Here is a 21,833-nt window from a genome sequence, read left to right as displayed (position 1 = left end):
ATCATCTCATGGTTCTATCTACTTATATACGAAGTTTGGAGGTGACAAACAATGCAGTATCAGTTCACTGATTGAACTCGGTGTTTATCTGATTCCTCAAACATTTGCATCTTCTTTATTGCTAGTTGTGATCAAGACTGGTGCCGGCGAATATATTGGACATGTCGTCTAACAAGAAACGAAGAATTGATGAAAAGCGTAAGTTTTGAGTTCCGGCGATGACTCTTCTTCTGCAATTACAAAAGCTTGATGTGACTTAGGGCTAATATCACAAAGCTGCAATGAGCGCTCTCAGTGCTCTTCAGGCTCGACTAAGAGAAGGTGCAGTATCTCCCGCATCAACGATGGAAACTGGTTCAGAGTCCGATGAAAAGTCAGCGACCACTAGTGTCAACCGCTTTGACGCCCTTCGGAAGAACAGTAGTCAAAATACTACTCCAAAATCTCCTAAGAAGAGTGCGGTAAATCAATATCTACAACGCGGGGCAGAATCACCAGCCAGTCGTTCAAGAGGCGTTGCAATAGCAAGGTATGTGCATGTCATATTTGGAACCGGGCATTGCTCACCAGTGTTCTAGTGGGAGTACAGACACTCCCAATCCTGAGTTGGCCGGAGCTTCTCAGACACTGGTTCGAGAGTACACATCATTCCGCCTCTCAGAGCAAAACCATCGAATTAAGACAGGAGGTGTCATGGAATTAAAACTATCAAACAGTGCGGTAAGATTTGTTACGACTCGATTTTATAATCATCATGGCTAACTTGCTTAGCGGTTACTGGTTCTTGGGAGTTTTGGGATTAGGGTCATCCAAGGTGAAGTGAGGTTGGCTGGTGCTACTCTCTACCCCTCGGAAACGATTGAATGGGTTCATGCTCCCCACTGCCATGCAGTTCCTGTGATACGGACTACGGAAAAGACAAAATTGGAACTTCACCCTGATAGTAATGCTCGTGGCATACGCCAGTTGGGTCGGCTGTCACCCCTATTCAGAAAAATATGGAATGAGCCACCCGAGACAAATTCTTCCAAGGCAACAAAAGACTCTACCTTTGAGATTGTAAGTTTTTATGTCTTGAGTGGGATGACGTGCTTATACTTGCCTAGATTTATACCCCTAAAGATGCCCCTAAGAAATGCATCATTCAGGAATTGGCCTCACCAGCTGCGTGGAACAAAAAATTATCTTCACTTGTAGTGACGAGCCGAAAGAAAACTTCACTGTCAACACTGATATGTGGGCCTAAATCGGCTGGGAAGTCTACTTTCTCACGGCTGTTCATGAATGGCCTTTTGACAGATCGATCCCAGAAGCAGGGCGCTCGTAGTGTTGTGGTACTCGACCTCGATCCAGGTCAACCAGAATACGCACCACCGGGGACTTTATCACTCGTTTGTGTAACAAAACCCAACCTCGGCACACCATTCACACATCCTAGTCTCGAAAACTCTGCTTTTACGGTTGTCCGCAGTCACTCAATGGCCTCGGTCACCCCAGCTCCAAACCCCGACCTCTATCTGGCTTGTGCGACAGATCTGTTTGATACCTACTCGAAGCACTACGCTGGAGTCCCTCTTATTGTCAACACCCCCGGATGGATTCAAGGAACTGGATTGGGTCTACTCTCTAGTTTGATAGAGAAAATCAAGCCCCAGGAGGTTGTGTATATGTCAGAAGTAGGCCCGTCCGAGACAGTCGATGCTTTGCGTACAGCAACAAAACTCGAGTTTACAGAACTTCCATCTCAGTCATCTGAGTTTACACCAAGAACTGCAGCTCATCTCAGAGCGATGCAGATCATGTCTTACTTTCACTCGCAAAATGCTGCGCCAAAGACTCTAAAATTGCCCGATATACCACCGAGGTTGAAGTGGAACGCCTCGCCGCTCTCCTTGAGACCGCCCTTACTTGTGCAATATTCTTCGTCGAAACGAGGCATATTGGGACTCTTGTCCTATGACTACCAGTGCTCTCCAGAATTACTGGCTGATACAGTGAATGGGCAGGTACTGGCTGCAGTCGAGATAGAGGACCCAAAAGCATTCTCCAATTTTCCACACGAGGGAGTATCGCCGCCAGCAGTATCAAGGAGTCCAGAAAACGTCCCATTCATTCCTAACTACGATGATGCAGCCTTGGGTCCCCGCTATTCCCGGACTATTGGGATGGTGCTTTTGCGCGGCATCGACACGAAATCAGAGACACTCCAGCTTGTCACCCCAATCCCACTTGAAGAATTCAGGAGTATCAAGTCGCAAGGAAGGAGTGTCGTGCTTCTTCACGGAAAGTTTGATACTCCGAATTGGGCTTACACGGAGGAGCTGTATGAGAAAGCAGGGATTGACGAGGGAAACGACATGATGCTTGAAGTTACCGATGAAGACACGGATGATGATCAGTCAGAAGCTGAGCCAGAGGGGGCCGATGGAGTCAGTGACCTAACCCAAGTCCCTTGGGTTGAGGTCTTGAACGGAAGTCAAAGACGGCCCGTTGGTTCACGAGTTTGGCGGGTCCGAAGAGACCTAGGGCGTAGCAACACGGGAGACTAGTGCTGTGCATAGATCGTCGATGGGATGCCACCGAAATGTTTCCACTAGTTAGCGGCCGTTTGACAGATGGAAAAGAGGTGGAGTGGAGACACGGCCCGGCATTTGATATAATGACCATGTGGCTTCCTCGGCATTGGAGGAACAATGACGACTTGGCTGATCTGAAACTCCATATAGCAAAGTTGGGGAACATGAAGATTGCCATTGGCTCTCGGGAAACATTGGATTGTCAGTGTTATGACATGTTAAAAGTGAAGCAAAGGTCGGTAAGAAAAAGAAGTGCAAGTTGATGGCAAGACTGTCATGTCAATACGTCCAACCTCGTAATAAGTGTGACTGCCATAAGAACTGAAACGTTAATTCTTGGCCCCAGTTGTTGAGCTGATGTAACCTCGAGGGAATTTTAGCTCGGTTTGAGATCATAAAATTTGACCTGTCATCTTTTCTTGCTGTCACCCAGCAGCTTGGTCCAAACCCATGTGGTGTTGATCGTGGTAGAGAGAATAGAGGAATGTGGCTGATGCATCTGGCGTAAAACGGTTACACAGCGGATGCGGGCCATGACCAAAATCAGGCCATAATAAATTCTAGACCAAGTGCGTAGTCTGTCTATATAGACGCTGATATTGATGCTATTCGGGACAAGACCAATTATTATCTGGCTCGCACCAGCTGAACAACTTCGCCTACCACTGCCGACATCGTCTTTACCATTGTGGTTATGTTTGTACTCACTCAACCAGGTTCGTAGCCGCTAAATGGCACGTTGGTAGGAATAATTAGACGTATTCCAGCATGCCATGAAGGATTGGACATGCATCAGCTTGCATAGCTTCACCATTATACCCCCGCTTATGACCTGACCCGATAAATATCGGAAATCGTGATGTCTTTCGAACGAATGATCTGGGAATTGAGGGATTGTAAAGAGATCGAGGGTGCGATATATGAGAATATAGTGGATTTAATAAAAGTATTAAACTTTGAATGCTCGCTCTTACTTTCCAATTCTTCTGAACTGTTTGATCCTATTTGAGGGAAAGAGCGACCTGATCATCAACTTAGGCATGCACCTGCCTTTTGGGTCCCCCAGTTGTACCTGCCACGAAATGAATGCTACTAGAGCAAGACTGAGAGGCCTCGACTTGTCTCTCAACCATTCTACACCTCGCATTTGACCCATTGCCATCGCCTTGCTCATTCACACAAAAGCCCAACAAATATACGAAGAGCGATGGAAGTCTCCACCACAGCGCCTCCAGATTCCGAGCTGCTTACCGGTTTGTGAAAACGGCCTTCTGCATGCGTCTCAGGAAATTGCCAAATCCAATGGGCATCTCTGTAGGCCCTTGCTTTGGCCTTGGCAGGAAGCATCTAGGCTTGCACAACGATGCAGAACGCCCTCAATCTTTCACTGGATACAGGTACGACCTCTCGAGACAATAGCGCTTACTAGGGCTGCAGCAGCCCAGCGAACTACACCTGGGTTATGAGTCCGGGCCCCAATCCCCGTCCCTACAGTAGGGTTTGACCTCTGACGCACAATCTTGGATCAACGGGGCAGCGGTTGGAGTCGCCGGGTACCTACGACAATCCGCTTGCGGATCCGCCTCGTGTGCCATGACCTCGCTTTACATATGTCGTTCGATTTTGCGACATGCCATGCAAGCTAGGGGCACAGCGGCGGCTGTCTCTGATGCAAGTTGAACCGTCCAGAGGGTTCAGACGAAGCAGAGAAGCTTGTGGCAAAGGCTTTGTCAGTCGATTTTAGAGGTTGAGAAAGTGTATAATCACCTCACCGCCTGGCATCCTCTCATGCGCCACGTGCGATAGTGCGACTCTAGATCAGCTCGCTTGCAACGGCGCGTCGTTGCTTGACATTAGCGCGAACTTTGAGCGATACCCCTGTTGCATAGACTTTTCAAAGCCATGACGTTCAAACATCGAGAATCAAACATGCAAAACGAACAATATGGGCCTGATAGTGGAGAAGACCGTTGGAACCATTCCTGAGACCAAAATAGGATGCTGACTGATGCTCATATTGAGAGGATGAATGGATCTTTGGACAGTGATGGTTTCTCTACCAAGACTTTCTTGGCGCAAGCCTTGTAAGGCTTCCGATGTATGTACGGGTTGATACGAACTTTCTCAAGCCTACTCTTACGCGTCCTCGAACGAGCCTCTCTCTGTTTGGCTTGCGAGGAATTGGCGTCTAGAGATGGTAGGACTCCTTGCCTGTTCAAAGCTACAACGACACATACGCACGCACAATGCACGGGCAACAACGTCAAAACAGATGATCTTGGGGCCCAAATGCCCAAATGAGCAAGGATCCAGAACATTCAGACCCTGTAACGACAGTCAGTTTGTCATGGCCGGAGCGGCTTAAAAGAAAATCAGGCGCTGTGGTTGGCGGCTGGAATGCCCTGGCCGGCCGGCGCCGGGTTGTGTGGCGGGGACAACGTTAACAGAGCTAAGAGAGGGGCCGGGTACGGGGATCGATGAAGTCGGCATGAGAGACAATGGTGGATCTGTGCAACAAACGATACCAAGAAATCAATGGGAACGCAATAGTTTGGTGGGGATGAAGCAAGAGCCATCGATGACTACTTGACGCCAGATCCTCTCATACCGGCGAGAGGACGACAACATGACTGGTGATCTCGACATTGGAAAGGACGGAGCCGAATTTATCATCACCGGCAGGTACTCGGCTTTTTTCAAACTGTCCACAGCTATTGGAATGGGCCAAGAACATCTTTCACGGTAGTCTCACTTGATCGTCTCGCTTATCTCCGCTGGTCTCTTTCCGGACCCATTAACCGCCAGCGACTCCTCGGCAGGAAATTACCAATGGAACCCCCAAGCGATGCCTCTCCTTCTCTTCCTTCCGTGTGCCACCCACCACCCAATGGATCTGCAGGCGGGCAAATGCATCTTAGCAACAACGGTTGACTAGGACTTTCCCCACTTGTCCAAGGACATGATTGTCCAGTCTTTTATTACCAGTATTTGGCAAGTTCCAGCTGTTTTGCTGCTTGTTGTGGTAACTAAATGATCAGTCCACTCGTCTCAGTTCCTTTGCGAAGCAAGTACTTCTGCATTTGTTTTAAAAACCGCTAGGGCCTCTGTCCTTGCTTTCATGAATCGGATCTGGCCCCAATTGGCAAATACAACTAATGTATACCACCTAGTTCTAGTTGGTCGGCTCTATCACCTGGCGTCATGGGAGAAGGGGCTCAACGAAAGGAAGCAAGCTATCGATCCGCGTGCACCGAATGTGCTCGTCGCAAGCAAAAAGTAATCAAGCCCTGCCAAGTCATCTATAGCTGCTACGCGAACATTTGCGGTATTTGGTCTTTCGAATAACAATGTATACTAACTATTGTGTAGTGCAACCGTGAGTGGCCTTGTAACGGATGTCAGAAACGTAAAGTGGCAGATAAATGCCGCTTCAAAGACACCAACCAGCCTGTGACTGAGAAAGCTGCTGTGGAAAGGCAGCGAAAGAATCGAGTCACCATCAAAAGTAGCCCCGAATCTCTCGATTCCGAGGTTGAGGATACAACTAGTGACAGGATTCATGCCTTGGGCTACACGCCTTCCCATCTTCTTTTTAATCTTGCATCAAGACACGAGGTTTGTGCACCCAGACTATTTGCCAGCATCTAATTAACAAGTTTTATTAAAAGACTATGAAATCAACATCACAGGAGTTTGTGAAAGACCCCACTGGCTTTGCGCAGCTAGAACGGGCTCTGCAAGCTATCCCTTCGAAGCCGTACACCGGTATGCAGCACTATAAACGATTTCCGACTCTAGCTGACTATGACCCCAGACATACTTATCCAGAACTTTCTCAACAATGTCAATTACCACTACTATATTGTCTATCCGCCATTGTTTCTAGAGCAATATCAGCAATGGTGGACTTTGCGAGCCGAGAATCGACCACTGAGCGTTCAATGGACTTGCCTTCTTCTCACAGTTTGTGCATGTGCATCGCAGTATACCGATGTTGAACTGCAGGCAAAACTCGAAGGCGACCTTGGCCATCCGATCCAGCAAATTGCCGAACAATATCAGAGAGCTGCTCGAGAGCTGGCAAGCGCTATCCCACTGGGTCACAGCCATCTCATCAATATCCAACAATTACTGCATTCTTGTTACTGGTTCAAGTCTGAAGCACGTTTTGTTGAGTGCTGGCATGTGCTGAATGCTGCTATTCGAGAAGCCCAAGAACTTTGTACGTTTACGCTGTCACATACTGCTAACCAACCACTTGCTGACACTCTAATAGCTATCCACAAGGAAGCAAAGGCTGGTACTCTATCTGAACTGGATCTCGAAATTCGACGAAGAATATGGTGCATCCTTGACACTTGGGACTGGTGAGTAGTGATTCATATTGTCTTTTCTCACCAAAAATACTAACTTCCCGATGCGAAGGCAAATAACTACACTCTTGGGCAGACCCTTAATAATTGACCGAAACGACTGCGACGTTAGTCCCCCAAGCCTCAGCTTGGAGGGCTATCAACACCCACCCTTGACACATATGAAGATGCAGTCCAGCTTGATTCAACAGATTTCTGGAAGATTTGGGCATACTAAGAACGTTGTGACCCATGCAGATGTTCTGGAATACCAAAGGATCGTCGAAGCTTGGATCAACACCTTCCCTCCCCCTCTGAGTGTTTATGACCCAGATAGATCGTTAGATGCATCATGCCCGTGGATCACTTTGCACAGGCATAGGATTCGTACTGTTGCATTCACAATGCTTGTCCAACCTATTCGAGGCTTCCTGACAAGGCCATTTGCTATCCGATCTCTGGAAGCTGAGCTGCAGATACGCAGCGATGGTATAAACTACTGTCTGGAGCTTATGGTATCTTTGCGTGGATTCTTCGATCACGTATACCCAAGGGATGCCAAATACCATTTTGTTCTGTTCTGCATCTTCGATATCTCAACCGTGCTGTGTTCAGCAATTCTTCATGATGAGCAGCACACGTTACCTCGGCGCGACGATGTTTACAGAGCTATAGACGAAGCACATGCTTTGTTGCAAAGTATGAGAACAGTAGCAAAATCGGCCAAGGCATATGGAATTTTAACCCGAATCGTTCAGCGACTTCCCAGGACAGCGCCAACATATGACACTACGGGGGAGAGACCCAAGGTATTTGCACCCCAAGTTTCGGAAGTTGCTGCATCACCACAGATAACCCCTTCAGTCGGCATCCCGAATCAGCACAATTCACCTCCTGCGGCGAATTTCTCACCTTCGCCAATAAATTTACCTACCCCTGGAGTACCGTCTCCGGTGTACTCCTTAGCCAACGGACCCCCCATGGCTGGCGACTTTGCACCTCCTGCAGTATATACTGGCCCTCCACAATGCGGCGACTGGCAGCCGCAGTTGTGCATGCAGGACCCGACGACATTTGCGCCCACCCAGTTTACTTCTCAGGGCGCCATATTTGCGAATATCTCGGACGAGGAGCTTGGCGAGCTGGCAAATGTTTGGAACTATCAGTCCCTCGATTTCAGCTTCATAAACTCTTAGATGTTGCCGTTGGAATGACGAACATTTGGGCCGCGCATTGCAGGGTGCTCATGAATGATGACGAAGGATGTAATATGACTTGGGAATGCCACTTTTCCAGGCATAGCCACGGGCAACGGCTGTTGACTGCTGTACGAAATTATGACTGGCACCGCTCTGACCTCATGCAAAAGCCATGTGAAGCCAGGCATCAATCCATCTTGGCAAGTATATGGCGAGAAATCAACACTTATTAAGACTTACACGGGAGATGAAGACCAAACTTCACGAGATAAGAATGGACAAAAAGTATTTACGATGTTATGAGACAAATGAGTGTCGGTATAGATTGATAGAAGCATCTAGAACTTGTGAATATTATTACTTGAACAAAATTTGACAACTCCACGAAGTCGTCCGCTATATACCATGATCATGATCTACCTGTTTTCGTTGGGTTTGTAGACAAAAGAATACCCAGCCAGTTCTTTGATAGTAATCCCCAGTATCTATAACCCAAGTGAAATGTGTCTAACCAAGTAAATCTATAATACCCAAAAGAAAAGTCATCATACTTTGGAACCAAAAAACCATCAAATAACACCCAGAAAGAGAAAAATTGAGAGAAACGAATTAAAATAAGAAGGGGCGAGAAAAAGAAGAAGAAAACGAAAGTCACGAAAAAGAAAAGAAGAAAGATACAATGTTGCTACATCTTGACCAGCGTAATACAACTCCAGAAAATAGGCCCTGTGCCTCATATATAAGTCTCCCAATGGCACTTCGAACAGGAAACTTGAAATAGTAAAGATCATCGGCGTGAATGAAATCGAAGAATGGGTCTCCTTGTTAACTGCCGGTGATTTGCGGATGGTTTCAGGTTTACTGAAGTGACTGATGGCCTCAGGATGCCTCAAACTCAAATTGAATGGCTCTCGAGTGAAGATGATGCGTCCATGGGGTAATTCGGGGGCTTGGGTGTTGCCTGAGAAGTTGATGCGATTGGCTGCTGCGGCTGTGATTGTGCTCAGCCGCCCACAAAACAGGCAGATAAATACCCAACCCCTCGCACCAGCATTAGTCAGTCGATTCCTTTGTGTCTCATCTTTACAAACTCAGAAGCAGCATCGAAGGGTTATTCAACCTTGAACGACCTGAAAGCTTCACCATGAAGCGTGATTATACAGTCGTCGTGCTGTCGTGCTGTCGTGCTCTGTACAGTCCGCAGAATGAGAGGTTTGTGTTCTCTCGTTCATTATGAGCCATTGGTGTCCCAATGAGCCCTGGATGAGCGAAGAGTTGAGAGGCTTGGATCGAGCCACCAAAGGGAACCAAGCAGCCGTTTGTATCAAATTTTGGGGAGGTTTCGTATCACAGATGTGCTGACCATGGTTTGTCCCAATCATCACAAATGATATACAAAATATCACTCGATTTCTGATGGCTGCTGGTGATCACCAGCACACAAGAAAATCGAGAGGGCGAAAATATATTCGAAAGGGCATGTGACATGCAAGCAAGGAGGGAAATGAAGAAAAGAAGTCCAAGGTAGGGGCATGAGTCGGAAGGCAAAAGAACACGAGCCTTCCGAACCCGAACGAGTCGCCCAGAACGGGAATGTGTAATCATATATACACAAGGAAAGGTAGGGTGAGTATCTCAAACCCTTGGTGACTTCGGTCAACAAAAACATCGTGGTCACACCCATTCTCAGAGTGGTGACAACTGTAGACGTTGTCTATTAATATCCAGGTTCCATGGACACACCCATGGACCAGTGAGCGAAACATCGGCAACACTGGGGGCTTCATAGTATATGCATCTTTGCATATGCTGTATGCAGGTTCCAGAGAGGGAAGCAAGGTAGACGGGGCAGATCAAATATGTCGTTGAGGGACGAAGGAATTCGGTCGGACCTGACCTTTGCCCTTCGTCACTGGCCACAATCGACAAATTTGAAGGAAAGAGGTGATTGGCGATTGAAGTTGACAATCACTTGAACTTCGACCCAGTCCCAGTGAGGGGGGACGAAGGGTTGACGTTCTGGGCCGTATTCCGGTACCTGGCCATGTCGACTTCCAAGCTTGCGATGTCCTGATCGGGGTTTCCTGGGTTGGGAGGTGGGTTTCGAGTCGACAGATCGGCAGCAATGTTGTTGGGAGTGTATTCGGCGACACGGTTAAGCGACATGTACTGAGGCTCGGCTGCGTTGGAGGCTTTAGTGGTTCTATTAACATCACAACCGTTAGCAATGTGTATCACCGCCATCGCCGAACAACGAACACCCGACCCGAACGATACCTGAAAAAGAAACATACCCTACAGCCGAACCTTGTTTGGGAGCGGTAGACGACATAACTGTTGGGGATGTTGGACAACCGTCGAGGGAGGGAGCGTACGAAGATTGAATACAGTGAGTAGCTGTGGCAGTGACGACAATGAACGAGCGCCAGAGAAGCAGCAATCAAGACGGTTCTATCGGACGATCGAAACAAATAATAATACTGTGATGGAAAAGGGAGAAGCGAAGATGCATGGAATGGGAGCTGTACAGCATGGAAGTTCGGCAAGCGGTATGTTCGTATGCGAACAAGAAAGTGAGAGGAGCAGGTCAAAAAGAAAGAAGGGCAGAGCGAGACGCAGTGTGGCAGCGAGAAGACTGACGGCAGCAGTGTGGTAGGTGTTTCCACAAAGTTGCTTCCTGACTGAGCAGAGGTAAAGCTATTGCAGAAGAGATGTTGGATGAGTATGTTGAGTGACGGGGAGAGAATTAGAAAGAGTGCGCGGGAATCAAGGTGTTTAAGTATGAACCGGTTCATGTTGAGCATCGTGAGGAGGGAAAGTGACGAAAGGTACTAAGATAAGATAGCAGTCATAGAGGGAACCTAAAGAAATATGCCCTTCAGTGCGATTCAACGCGGGGTCTGGTGTCCCCTGGCCTGAGGGCGTGTACAGTGCGGCGCAGAGGGTGCGTTATACCCCCATTGGGGAAATAAGTCGTCGGACACTGGTAGGGCCAATTTGGGCGTCGGACGTCCGAAGTTTTGTTTCCCCCTGGAGAATGGAGTCCGCAAGCAAGGTGTAGTCATCCATCATAGGTACGACACTTTAATAATACAAGGTCAGTATGTAGAACTTAGGGATGACAGGGGAGAAGGGAAGGGGAGGGGACCGGGGGTGGAAAGATGGGAGGACGTCTCGCCTGGTCACTTCCCTCGCTCCCGACTTGGCGACTTTACGACTTACCATCAATTGTCATGTAACCCTTTACCTTTGTTCAATCGCAAAATATTATTGTACTCAGCGCTATAGGCACGACCCCCTGGTCGACGACATGCATCATTCTCTCTGCATCCATATGTGCTGTACACAGATTGTCTCCATGCAGGGCATTAACTGCCACTGCACGGATGGCATGGGGTAATCCATCTTGTGTCGGACCCATTTCACCCTCACGCCCAGGATACAGCTACCGCTACTAGAGTACCGTGTTGTACTGTCCACGGTGACAGTCCTTACATCAGTGATGGGCAGCACCAGGGCAAGGACTCTGACTCCGAACCAGGCCGGCCTGGGGGAGGGGTGTATCTCAATTGATGCCTCGCCGAGTACCAAGAATTGTCCCTCAAAATGCCGCTGCGTAGCATCGGAGCCCCAGACAACATTTCGCACACTGCACTGCAAAATGACAAGTTCCCCACACTTGTGAATTTTGGGTCCATATCAGCCTGTGTATACAGAGTACATCTGCCTTATTCGACCGTCTTTCTCGTTTATCGCACCGTGTGAGATACATCCACCCCCAGATACACTCAAGTGGTGGCTCAAAGTAAGGGAGGCATGATGGGATGGCTCTACAAATTGGGGATCTGTATGACGAGAACCTGGAATGTACTACAGCTCTTGACCATGACACTCAGTTATTAAGCATAAAGAACCTCTTAGACTTGTGAGCCAATGGATTCAACGCTGTTGTTTGAACTCGTAAATTGACTGGCGTAGTGGGTGACGACGATAATAGTGACATCTTTGTTTTCCTCTTTGCTCTGTGCAGCTTCGTAAGCTTCATTTGAGCTAACCCACCAACAAGAACAAAATTGATGGGGACTGGCTTTGGTCGGTCAGCTTGGTGAATGTGATCGGTGGGCGGGGCCACAGAGAGATAGAATTACGAACAAGGCAACCTTTCATAGTTAGGTTATACTGATATGATTTCCGAGGAAATCAAGACCAGACTACTAAGTCGTTGCCTTAAAGTTGCCTTGACCCACTGCGGCTATAAATGGTTCGCGTGCCGCCCGTCTTTTAGGCGAGGGGACCGATGAATAGAACGACCTATAATGGAGCAATTAATAGACTGGGCTGTGACAGCTGGGGTAGGTCCCGCTGTCCATCCTTAGACTCGTGTACCGCACCTCGACAGGGCTGATCATGACCCACCTTGTTTTCCATGCTTTTGCAGTAGGTACAGGTGAGCATTGAAGCGATTGGAACGGAGGCGATCGTGGGCAATTACCTAAATGCACATTGCATGAAGATAGACGTATGTATCTACCCAGGGAATAGACAGTTGGCTGTTATCTCATACACGACCCATCTACCCAGGCCAGTAGGAAGGCAGTTTTTCGAGAGGTCACGCTGAAGTAAAATATTCTGCGACGAGAATGAAATATAAGGTTCCAAGCTACATTTTCTCCATTGCTATCTATGTTAGATGCGTTGAATTAAGCTTGGCATACAATTTGACAGTTCTGTAAATTGAGGGAACATGATGCCCACTTGGACAAAGAACCAGGATTGAGGAGATGTAGTGTATTATATGAATGTGCTAGGTTTCGGCTTGTCGAGAATCAGACATGACTTTGGACCTGAAAATCCGAGTCCAAGCGAACGTTTTTTACCCGACAGCGGTCCCAGCAACCTCCGGTAAATAACGCCACAATTAGGAATTGCAGTAGCGAAATGGAATATCGGTAGATCATGTGCAAGGACCAGAGACGACAAGGTGCGTCTCCAAGCACTCACCTTGTTCTTTACGGGCCGGATAGAGTAGTTGTTTCGCACCGTCTCCCATTCCAGACTCGATCGGTCAAAGGGGGCTTACAGGGTGGGCATCATTGGGGGATGGGGTGTCTCTTTTCGAAAGACTGCCTCTGTCAGGACAAGAAACGATAAAAAAGAAAGGTTAAAAGAAAAGTTATGCCGAAGTAAAACGCCCGGCCGGACTCCCGATTGCACGGTGGAATCCTTCCGGCATTTGCGCGGAACTCGGCTTTGTTCTTCTTTGTTGTGATGTGATACACACTTGTTTCGAGCCCAGCAGCTTGGATCATAGTCTGTAGCGGACGGCAACGCAACACAACCCGCGCAGCGCAGCACAGCACATCGTCTAGGCCGAAAACAAAATCGCTTGCAGGCGGATCAGTCCCCCGGCCTCAATTTTTGGGGAGATTTTAGTGTGGCTCACCTTTAAGCCGGGCGCTGAGGGTGGCTCTGCCAGTAGATAGTACGGCATGGAATCTCCTACCTAGCCTCACTTCCTCCCTGTCAAATCACATTGGCAAAAGCCATTGAGGCTCTTCCGAGTATCCAGGGAGGTAGCTGCCGAGAACTGGCGCCTCAAACTTGACAGGTTACGTATTATTCGAGGTCCCTCATCCATGCCATTTCGGAAACTAACGGGCGTTGGCATCGAGTTCTGGCATACGCTTTTCGATCGGGATCAAGGCGGAGTGCCCCCTTTGAGGGTATAGTTGTCTTTCCAAAACTTATCGCGACTCGGTTAATCGCCTGACCTGAATCTGTAAATCTTCTAGAGATCTCGTTACAACGTGCTGTGGATCTGCACCAGCACCGCCCGGTAGATTGAGTTCTCGTTGTGTCCTTCTAAACCATGGAAGCAGATCTGAAGCTTGGAGGGCGCAAGACACAGTGCAAGAGATAACAACCATGTACACGTTCCCCACCAGATGAACTACCTACCCCTCAAATGGCTGGTGGCCGATTCTAGATACGGAATTGAAGAGGCCTTATTTGAAGTCAATGCTTTCCGACTGACAGGTGTTGGCGACGAGGTCCCTCCCAATAACTTATTAAAGAGTTTAAAAGCAGGCTCAAGGGACCCCCTGCCGTGAGTCTGCTTAGATGGACAGGCTACAGACCGACATTGTGACATTATTAGGCGGTTCTGAGAAAGGGAGGGGAGTGCGTGCAAAAAAAAAAAAAAAAAAAAAAAAAAAGAAGAAGAATAAGAATTTGGTCTCCAGCTGTTCGGTATATGCCGAACAGCACGGAGCGCCATGCCATGGACAACTCTGAAATCATTCACTTGGGGGGGAGGCAGGTTGTTGCTCTAACGTCCTGGAAGCCACAGGGGGTAGGGAGAAGAACAGTGGGCGTGGAAGGAATAAGCTTCAGTGTAACTACTGCCCAGTTTGCATGTAGATCATAAACAAAAGCCAAAGATACGGGGATTTTGAACATTCCCAAACGGATTTCTTCTTTTCTTTTTTCCACTCCAATTTTTTAATGTTTTGACAGGGGAATGTGAAAGGAAGGGGGTGGGCGCAATAACTGGCGTTCGCCTCGGCACTGTTTTCTAGAAATCTTCGATGTCACACCGTTTGCAGAGAACCACTCCATCTGCTTGCCCGCGCATGAGTCCATTCGACCTACGAGAGGCTCAGAAAGGGCTGCAATGACCTTGCCCTGAAACAGACTATCTATTCCTGGGTGTCCAGGTCAACAAGTCCGTTATTTTGGTTTCCCATCAGACTTATTGTATTTCTGACATGGCTAACAGGGCAAGGTCTCTAGCGCGATGGCATCACTTGCACAGACAAGCAGGGCGGTGATCACCTCTGATGATTTGCAGCGACAGGATATCTCACCGCTCACTCGCGTATCCTTCACCTCGAATACCATGGCCATTCAAGGGCCCCGGGAATGTCCAAGGGGAAAATGTGGGGTTTAGTAGCGTGCATGCTTGCTTGTTTGTCTTGCTGAAGGTTTTGGTCCAGGTACGTGATCCATTTGGGTAATCACCGACTTACACGCTGCACCTTTGCAGTTTAGTGTCGAAGCCAAGGGCGTTCGATTGCTCATCATGGCTTAAAAAAAAAAGAACGAAAAAAAGAGTGTGGCTTGGGCTTGTTCTTCTTTTTCTCTGAATGTTATCAGTATGGTCCAGCCGACTCCACTGTAAATTGAGGCCACCCACACGCATAAGATGGATGATTGATGAGCTTTGACAATTTGGCCAAGCCAGATGATACATCATGTTCCAGGACATCAAAGGCAGCGACTTGCATCTGTCTTCTCGATGGTGGCCTAGACTGGCGTTGATTCTGATGCTATACTTATGGTACCGAAGTTACATCAAGTCCTTGCAGCACCCGGTGCATCTCGAGTTGCACAAGAAACAATTGGACGTGGCTTCCCAGGACCTGCAGCAGTCGAATAAGATGATGGTTGTGACTATTATGAGTGGCGCCACAACAAAACAGTTGGTGACGTCCCTTTTGTTTTGTTTTTTGCTTACAAGGGCATGGAAGAGAAGAAGATACTTGCTGCCCATGGAAGGACCCTTCATGATCAACCCATGATCCATCTTTGTTCCGTAACAAGGAACAAGAGAGACAAGATCAAGATCGACACTTCCTTTGACTTAGCTCGAGCGGAGCGGTGTTTCAGTGCCCAGTGGCCTCAATGTCAAAACCCAAGCAGGTTAGCGCTGGGACGTACCTTGACGAAAGGGTTCAAGTGTGTACCGATGAACCGGGTCTATGTATAGTTCAGTTTTGGTGACTTCGCACCCAGAACCTCATCCCATCTCATACCCATGATGATCAAACGCTCAGACCCCGGAACTCAACAAGTCGTCTCCGTTGCGGTATGTAATCCCCGGCGGGCGTACTTGTCCGGGAATGAGTATGGCCGCTAGTCACGCCTTTTTCTTTGCAGAGCACACCACGCTTCCAGCCGCATGATGCCAAAGGACTATCATTCAAGACTTGTCGGCTTCAGAATCCGGGATTCCGACAGGAGGCCAAAAGCCAGCTTGACAGGGCTGTGATGCGGATATTTGCACATTGTAACATCTGTGTAAACCAGTCTGTATCCGTACATACAGTTCGAAAAATACACTCGTCAATCATAAGCAGGAAAAAGCGGGCGTAAAGCGATCCTGGTGCGGAATCCCAGCCCCGAAAGACGACGTACGTGGACTTGGGGAATACAAGGACATATACGGCGCAACTAAGGTCGCATATTCCTGGCTGGTTCTCGGATCGAGTGTTGACTCTGTTAGGCAAGGCAAGGTGAACAAATGGAGTCGGTGGGAAGGTCGTTCAGGTTGACATGGATATAGCGTCAGATTCCCACATCGTATTGTCTAGGTCGTTTCACGTCATATCGATGAGTTGATGTGCACCGCTATTTCTGAGAGAATGGAGAAAAAAGATGGTGCACCAGGGGACATTCCTAGAGGATGCACAGTACATAACCACAGGTACGTCTGACGTGAACAAACTGGGCAACCAATCCACCCGCCGGCTTCACTAAACAAGTCTCGTGAGAGGACAGGGGAGGGAGCCTTATGGATGGTTGATGAAATGCCTGTGTTCCTTAGGATGGGCCAGGAACCCTGCTGGAAACCTTCCGGAAGGCTTCTGGAAGGGCAAGAACTTGTGGGACCTACCTAGGATTGCGACGCTGACATGTAGGCCAAATGTACTGCAACCCTCAACAACTTGCTTTTTTCCACCTGACCCCCAATTGATCTGTACCTTGACCTCCAAGTCGCGTCGCAAGTCCCAAGGACTATGCAAGACTCTACAGAAGCGCATTTATCATATACAGAGCCTACCGCTCATCATTTTATCGTCTGGAGCATTTACGAGTTGGCAGGGCAAAGGACGCTTATCACGCAGACCCCAAGAGCCTATAGCACAACTACCATGGCCGTTACACGACTTGGGGTAACAGTATCGACTGCACCCCAGGCTGCGAGGTGTCACCAGTGACGCGGCGAAAGCGAGTGTCACATTCTAGAAATGAAAAAGGCAAAAAGAAGCTTTCAGGTCTTGTGCAACCAGTTTGTTGTGTTTGGTTGCCTCGAGATAAGAGCTTACATTGGCTAGACTGGGTACAAACACTCTGCCTTGTCAGGCTTCAATTGAGCACAGAGAAAGCCTTGAGGCCTGCTGCATCAAAACGTGTTCTCTGACAGATGCTGAGGCACTTGCATAAACAGGCAGTCGAGTTTATTCCATGTTTCCTTTCTAAACCAGAACAGGCATCAACCTCGTGGCTCAGTTCACCGGCACCTCAACAATGCCTCCGCTGCAGACCCCTATGTTTGTCTGTAGATCACGATGGTGAGATTAGCTTTGATGATTGCTTTTTATGCATGCCACTCAAGCCAAGCAAGCTTCTCTATTAGCCAGTGGCAGTGTCCTAAGCGAGAATCATCTTTCCTGCCTCGTGTCATATGAACGCCATGTCTCAGCCTGATGCGTTAGTCTGGGATGGATCGACCTGAATCAGTCTAGATTAGTAAATCTTAAGCTAAGCTTTGTTTTTGTGGCTTCATTGAGCCTCATCGGAAGAGGAGGAATATGCTTGTCAAGCTGGGCTGTGGTCTAACTCACCGGTCGCTCACCTGGTCTGTATGTGACATGGAGAGACAAGTAGCTTCGTATCAGGACTGCAGTCGATCATGCACAACATGGGATTTACGATTATCATATGCCCGAGTCATGAAGAGCACATACGACAACCCTGATCCTGGAACCTAGTACACATAAGTTCGAGTACTTTGTCAACGATGTAACAGTAAAACGTGTTGTATATATCCCACTAAGCTTTGACACTGGTGAGGTTGGGGTTTGCTCAGACAAAGGATACCCCAGCACCACACAACCTTTAGTACATTTTTATCCCGATCTACATCTAAATTAGGAATACAAGTACTGTGGCTAGGAACGTCCTTCATAGGCTGAAACCCAGGATACAGTTAACGATGCTTTCAGGGCTGTTGATTCGTAAGGCTTCGAGACCAGTACGTTAGTCACTGAACAAAAAGGGTGGATACCCAAGTATGGGTGATTGAAGTACTAATATAAGACTCAGCAGTTACTAGAACTTAAATCAATTGTGGTTTGACACATGCGTCTCGCCCTCTAGGTTTCGTTCCAACTTCTCGAATTCATTTAGTTCATGGGACAGTTTGCAGCTCGTTCCTCTGACTTGGTGGCCACCTACCCTAGAATACTGAAATACCGTGCCTCAGGGTATCAAAAACATTGACGGCTGAAAGCATAGGAGACGAAATTATTAGGTCAATTTATGCCCCCTAGAGTGTAGTTCTTAGACTGCTTATTCTTATACCCTAAGACTGAGGAGGCCATCTTTTCTGCCACATACTAGCCACGGCACCTTGAAGCTTTGCAAAACGCTCGGACAAGAAACAGGGTTGAAGACTGCATTAGCATACATTTATACTTTTACAAGTACTGATTGAGATAGGAGGTTCATTTGATATTCAGGGATGCATCGTACATCCACAAACTAGTGACGGTAAGACGGTAATATCCGCTGTTTCTAACGAGAGTTGCGCCGATAGTCATGACGAGATGACTTGTTTGATTTTGTTTCTGGGCCATCTCTTTCAAGTGTTATTTCTCTTATAAGTAGTATAACAGATTTAATCTATATGTAGAGGGATAGTGTAGGTGACATCCATTGGATGGATTATCAAAGTATAGATTCCAGAGATCTATGCTAGACATACTAACAAGTCTCGCAGTTCAATATCAATAGACGGCGGCACAATGGATTTAATATTGGTTGATATATGTCTCGAAGAGTTTTGGAATAAATCAAATCAAGCAGTCATCAAGGTTCAGTCCATTTATAGAATCCAAATCTTGTAATTTACATAATATCCATGCCAAAAATGTTTCCTGCTCGCCATTTGTGCGAGGATTCTATCTTAACACATCCCATATAATATACCAATAATGAAACTAGCAGTTAAACGTCATACTCAAACACATACTCCTAATCTCAAACGATAATACGCCTTTCCCCTGTTGTCAAGCTCTTCTTTAGCTTCTAGATCTTTTTTGGCACGTCAAGTGCCTCTGTCGTATGGTGGAGAGTCTCTGTTTGCCTCTCAGATGTGCGGGTGGTCTGGGTGTGCCGTCCGCATATGTCGATCAAAGTTGTCCTTTCGTGAGTAGACATGGCCCGACATGGCCTTGCGGCATCCGTCCACCTTGCATTGATAGCCCTCGCCTTTGCGATGTGTGCGCATGTGCCGGGTCAAATCCTTCTGAGTAGCAAATGCAGCGCTACATTGTTCGAAGAGACATGAAAAGTGCTTATCGTGGTACTTTTGGTGTTTTCTGTAGAGTGGTTAGTTATTGATGTTATGATGGGGATAGAACTGAGTGGGAGCTTACGCAAGGTCAGATGGGCGTCTGAATGACTTGCCGCACTTTCCACACTTGCAAACATTCTGGTCACTGTAGACATCGTCTTGGTTGGGCGGACTTGAAGTAGCAACGGAAGATGAAGATGGTGGTGCACCATTGTAATCCTGAGACTGCCACATGTGTGGATCGTCAGACTGCTGAGACTCAGAGTACCCTCCTAGACTGTAGGAGTAGGTTGAGTTGGAGTTTGATTGGCTGGCATAGTAGTTACCGAAGGCGTGGTAACGGGGATCTGATGATGTTGGCTCGTTGTAGTAGTTGGAAGATGATGAGCCAGCCCATGGGTGGTAACGAGAGTCAGAGTCAGAGTCTGAGTGGCGGAGTTGGTCGGCAGATAGCCCGTGACTGTAGAGACTCATTTCGGAGAATTAAACAAGTGCTTTTTGTCTTAAGGATGGTAGTAGTGCTGTGTCGATCGGTTGTAGGTATCCATTAGCGGGAGTAGACAGAAGCAATGAAAGTCGCCCCCCGTCTCTATATGTCCCATATTCTCTCAGTGCCCAACAACCAAGGCGATACCCGAAGGGGGCTCATTGTCAAATGAATTGTGTATGTCATGTAGGTAGCCCTTGGTAGGGCTCTGGAGGTGAAGCAAGCCAGCCCAGCATGATGCTATGTTATGGGATATGTCATGCTACCCGTCCAATTCTTTCTGCACTGCAGACTGCAGGGGAAACTGGGACCGCAAAAGGCGGCCCGCTAGTTAGCGAGCCTGGTTCTGGTGCTTATGATCCAGGGTTGATAGATTGTGTACTGCAAGGCCAGCGGCCAAACAAGAGGCTTTTGACAGGCCCACGTCACAGGGTGAGGAGATATTTGGGGAGGGGCCGCCTAAGCTGCAAGCAATGCCCAACGCATACGACACGTCGACGAAAAGAGCCAATTGTAGAGCCACAGCAGAACCCAACGGTGACCCTGCGGCCAATAATAAAGTGCAAGCCTCGTCTCCTTCTGGAATTTCGATACAGCGAATACAGAGACTACAGCCCCGGCGCTCCAACTTTGCATCTACACCAGGCTTCAGCTTAGGCATGATTCATTCACTGGGCATCGATAGTGACAAGTGTGGGTTGGGAGATGGCCCTACTATTTGCACTATGCATCATCTTCTCGCCTAGGCCCACGTGGACTCTTTTGGTTAATTGACATTTAGGGTAGTGCTGTGTTGTACTGTAGTATTGGGTTTGGGTTCAATCTAAACAATCGTCAGCAGTTCGTTGGCCATTGAACACGATGCACTCAATATCAGGCATACACGATCCCAAGTTATGGATAACAGCCGTCATTCGAGACACTTCAGCTGGCAAGAACGAGACATAGTGACGTATTTCTGTACATGTCACTCGGCAGTCATCGAGTCTAAGTGGACTTGAAATCAAACAAACGTTGAAGAAGATCGACAATGTGTCAACCACTACCGAGATATGGAACAGGACCCTTGAGTGGAGTCATGTCATCACTAAAGACTGAGTAGAGATTGAATATACCTATCAAGAAAATCAAACTCAACAATTTATTATTAGTAAAACGGTTGAGAAAATCATTGTGGGATTGTCCTCTGTGTTCTTGTTTATAGCACCTATCTATATTGGTTTTAACAACTCTCTAAACAATTTAACTACTGTACTACCAAGCTACTCCTGTCTCAGTCTTGATTCTCTATCCATTAAAAGATCTAAATAGATATTAATCGTACCGTAGATCGACAAACTATACTCTATAGATAATAACGAAAAGGCCCAAGTCATTAACTAGTCTGGCGCTAATTTTTCGACCCTGCGGAACTATGCAAGAACCCGACGGCAAGCAAGGAACGTCCCGCTGCCAAAGCAAACAAAAAAAAAAGGTACGATACAGTTTGCATAAAATGTGTTAGTGCAAATTTATCAACATGTAATGCATTCAGGCCTTATGAAGTCTCAGAATAGATCTCGTGATGTTTTTATATGTAACCTGACCTGTGCGTCTTTGGACTAAAACCAATCACTACAGCCAGTAAATTAATTCCACTGCATTAGGTATTTAGGTGCTGTACAACACAGACCGCGCGGACAAAAAGCAAAGCCCGAAATCATTTGCTGTAATCACCTGCTTTGGGGCGGTGCAGGCTTGGCCGTGGGTCGAGCTTATTGGCTAATGATGATAAGATATACTGTACCTACTACTGTCTTGCAGGATTGGGCCCTGACTTGTAAATAATAATCTAGTGACTTTCGCCGATTCAGGCTGATA

General features: G+C 47.6%; 4 protein-coding genes across 4 annotated transcripts; 2 read left to right on the top strand and 2 right to left on the bottom strand.

The window, feature by feature from the left end:
* Positions 1-281: 281 nt before the first annotated feature.
* Positions 282-2,549, top strand: EDB82DRAFT_422997 (polynucleotide 5'-hydroxyl-kinase GRC3; the record flags this gene model as incomplete). The annotated part of the gene is made up of 4 exons (XM_025733265.2): positions 282-529; positions 579-720; positions 772-1,059; positions 1,107-2,549. The coding sequence occupies 4 exons, from the start codon at positions 282-284 to the stop codon at positions 2,547-2,549; spliced, it is 2,121 nt and encodes a 706-aa protein (XP_025587698.2).
* A 3,145-nt stretch (positions 2,550-5,694) lies between these two features.
* EDB82DRAFT_454253 (uncharacterized protein) lies at positions 5,695-8,464 on the top strand (the record flags this gene model as incomplete). Its single annotated transcript, XM_065607833.1, has 6 exons — positions 5,695-5,838; positions 5,946-6,191; positions 6,245-6,341; positions 6,391-6,798; positions 6,853-6,943; positions 7,002-8,464. The coding sequence occupies 6 exons, from the start codon at positions 5,695-5,697 to the stop codon at positions 8,122-8,124; spliced, it is 2,109 nt and encodes a 702-aa protein (XP_065465976.1). The 3' UTR covers positions 8,125-8,464.
* A 1,631-nt stretch (positions 8,465-10,095) lies between these two features.
* Positions 10,096-10,459, bottom strand: EDB82DRAFT_522225 (uncharacterized protein; the record flags this gene model as incomplete). The annotated part of the gene is made up of 2 exons (XM_025733298.1): positions 10,096-10,330; positions 10,422-10,459. The coding sequence occupies 2 exons, from the start codon at positions 10,457-10,459 to the stop codon at positions 10,096-10,098; spliced, it is 273 nt and encodes a 90-aa protein (XP_025587701.1).
* Positions 10,460-18,989: 8,530 nt separating this feature from the next.
* EDB82DRAFT_112697 (uncharacterized protein) lies at positions 18,990-20,083 on the bottom strand. Its single transcript, XM_025733309.2, has 2 exons — positions 19,569-20,083; positions 18,990-19,511 (listed from the first exon to the last, which is right to left on the bottom strand). The coding sequence occupies exons 1-2, from the start codon at positions 19,958-19,960 to the stop codon at positions 19,280-19,282; spliced, it is 624 nt and encodes a 207-aa protein (XP_025587702.1). The 5' UTR covers positions 19,961-20,083; the 3' UTR covers positions 18,990-19,279.
* Positions 20,084-21,833: the final 1,750 nt, after the last annotated feature.

The sequence above is a fragment of the Fusarium venenatum genome (genome assembly GCF_020744135.1).
Source record: "Fusarium venenatum strain MPI-CAGE-CH-0201 chromosome Unknown EDB82scaffold_1, whole genome shotgun sequence".
Taxonomy (NCBI): Eukaryota; Fungi; Ascomycota; class Sordariomycetes; order Hypocreales; family Nectriaceae; genus Fusarium; species Fusarium venenatum.
Note: the sequence above shows the minus strand (reverse complement) of the source record. Positions and strands in the feature narration are given on the sequence as shown.

Coding starts and splice junctions, on each gene's coding strand:
- EDB82DRAFT_112697 (XM_025733309.2), bottom strand. CDS start 19,960: ATGAGTCTCTACAGTCACGGGCTATCTGCCGACCAACTCCGCCACTCA. Junction 19,512..19,568: donor AGACGCCCATCTGACCTTGC/GTAAGCTCCCAC, acceptor ACCACTCTACAG/AAAACACCAAAAGTACCACG.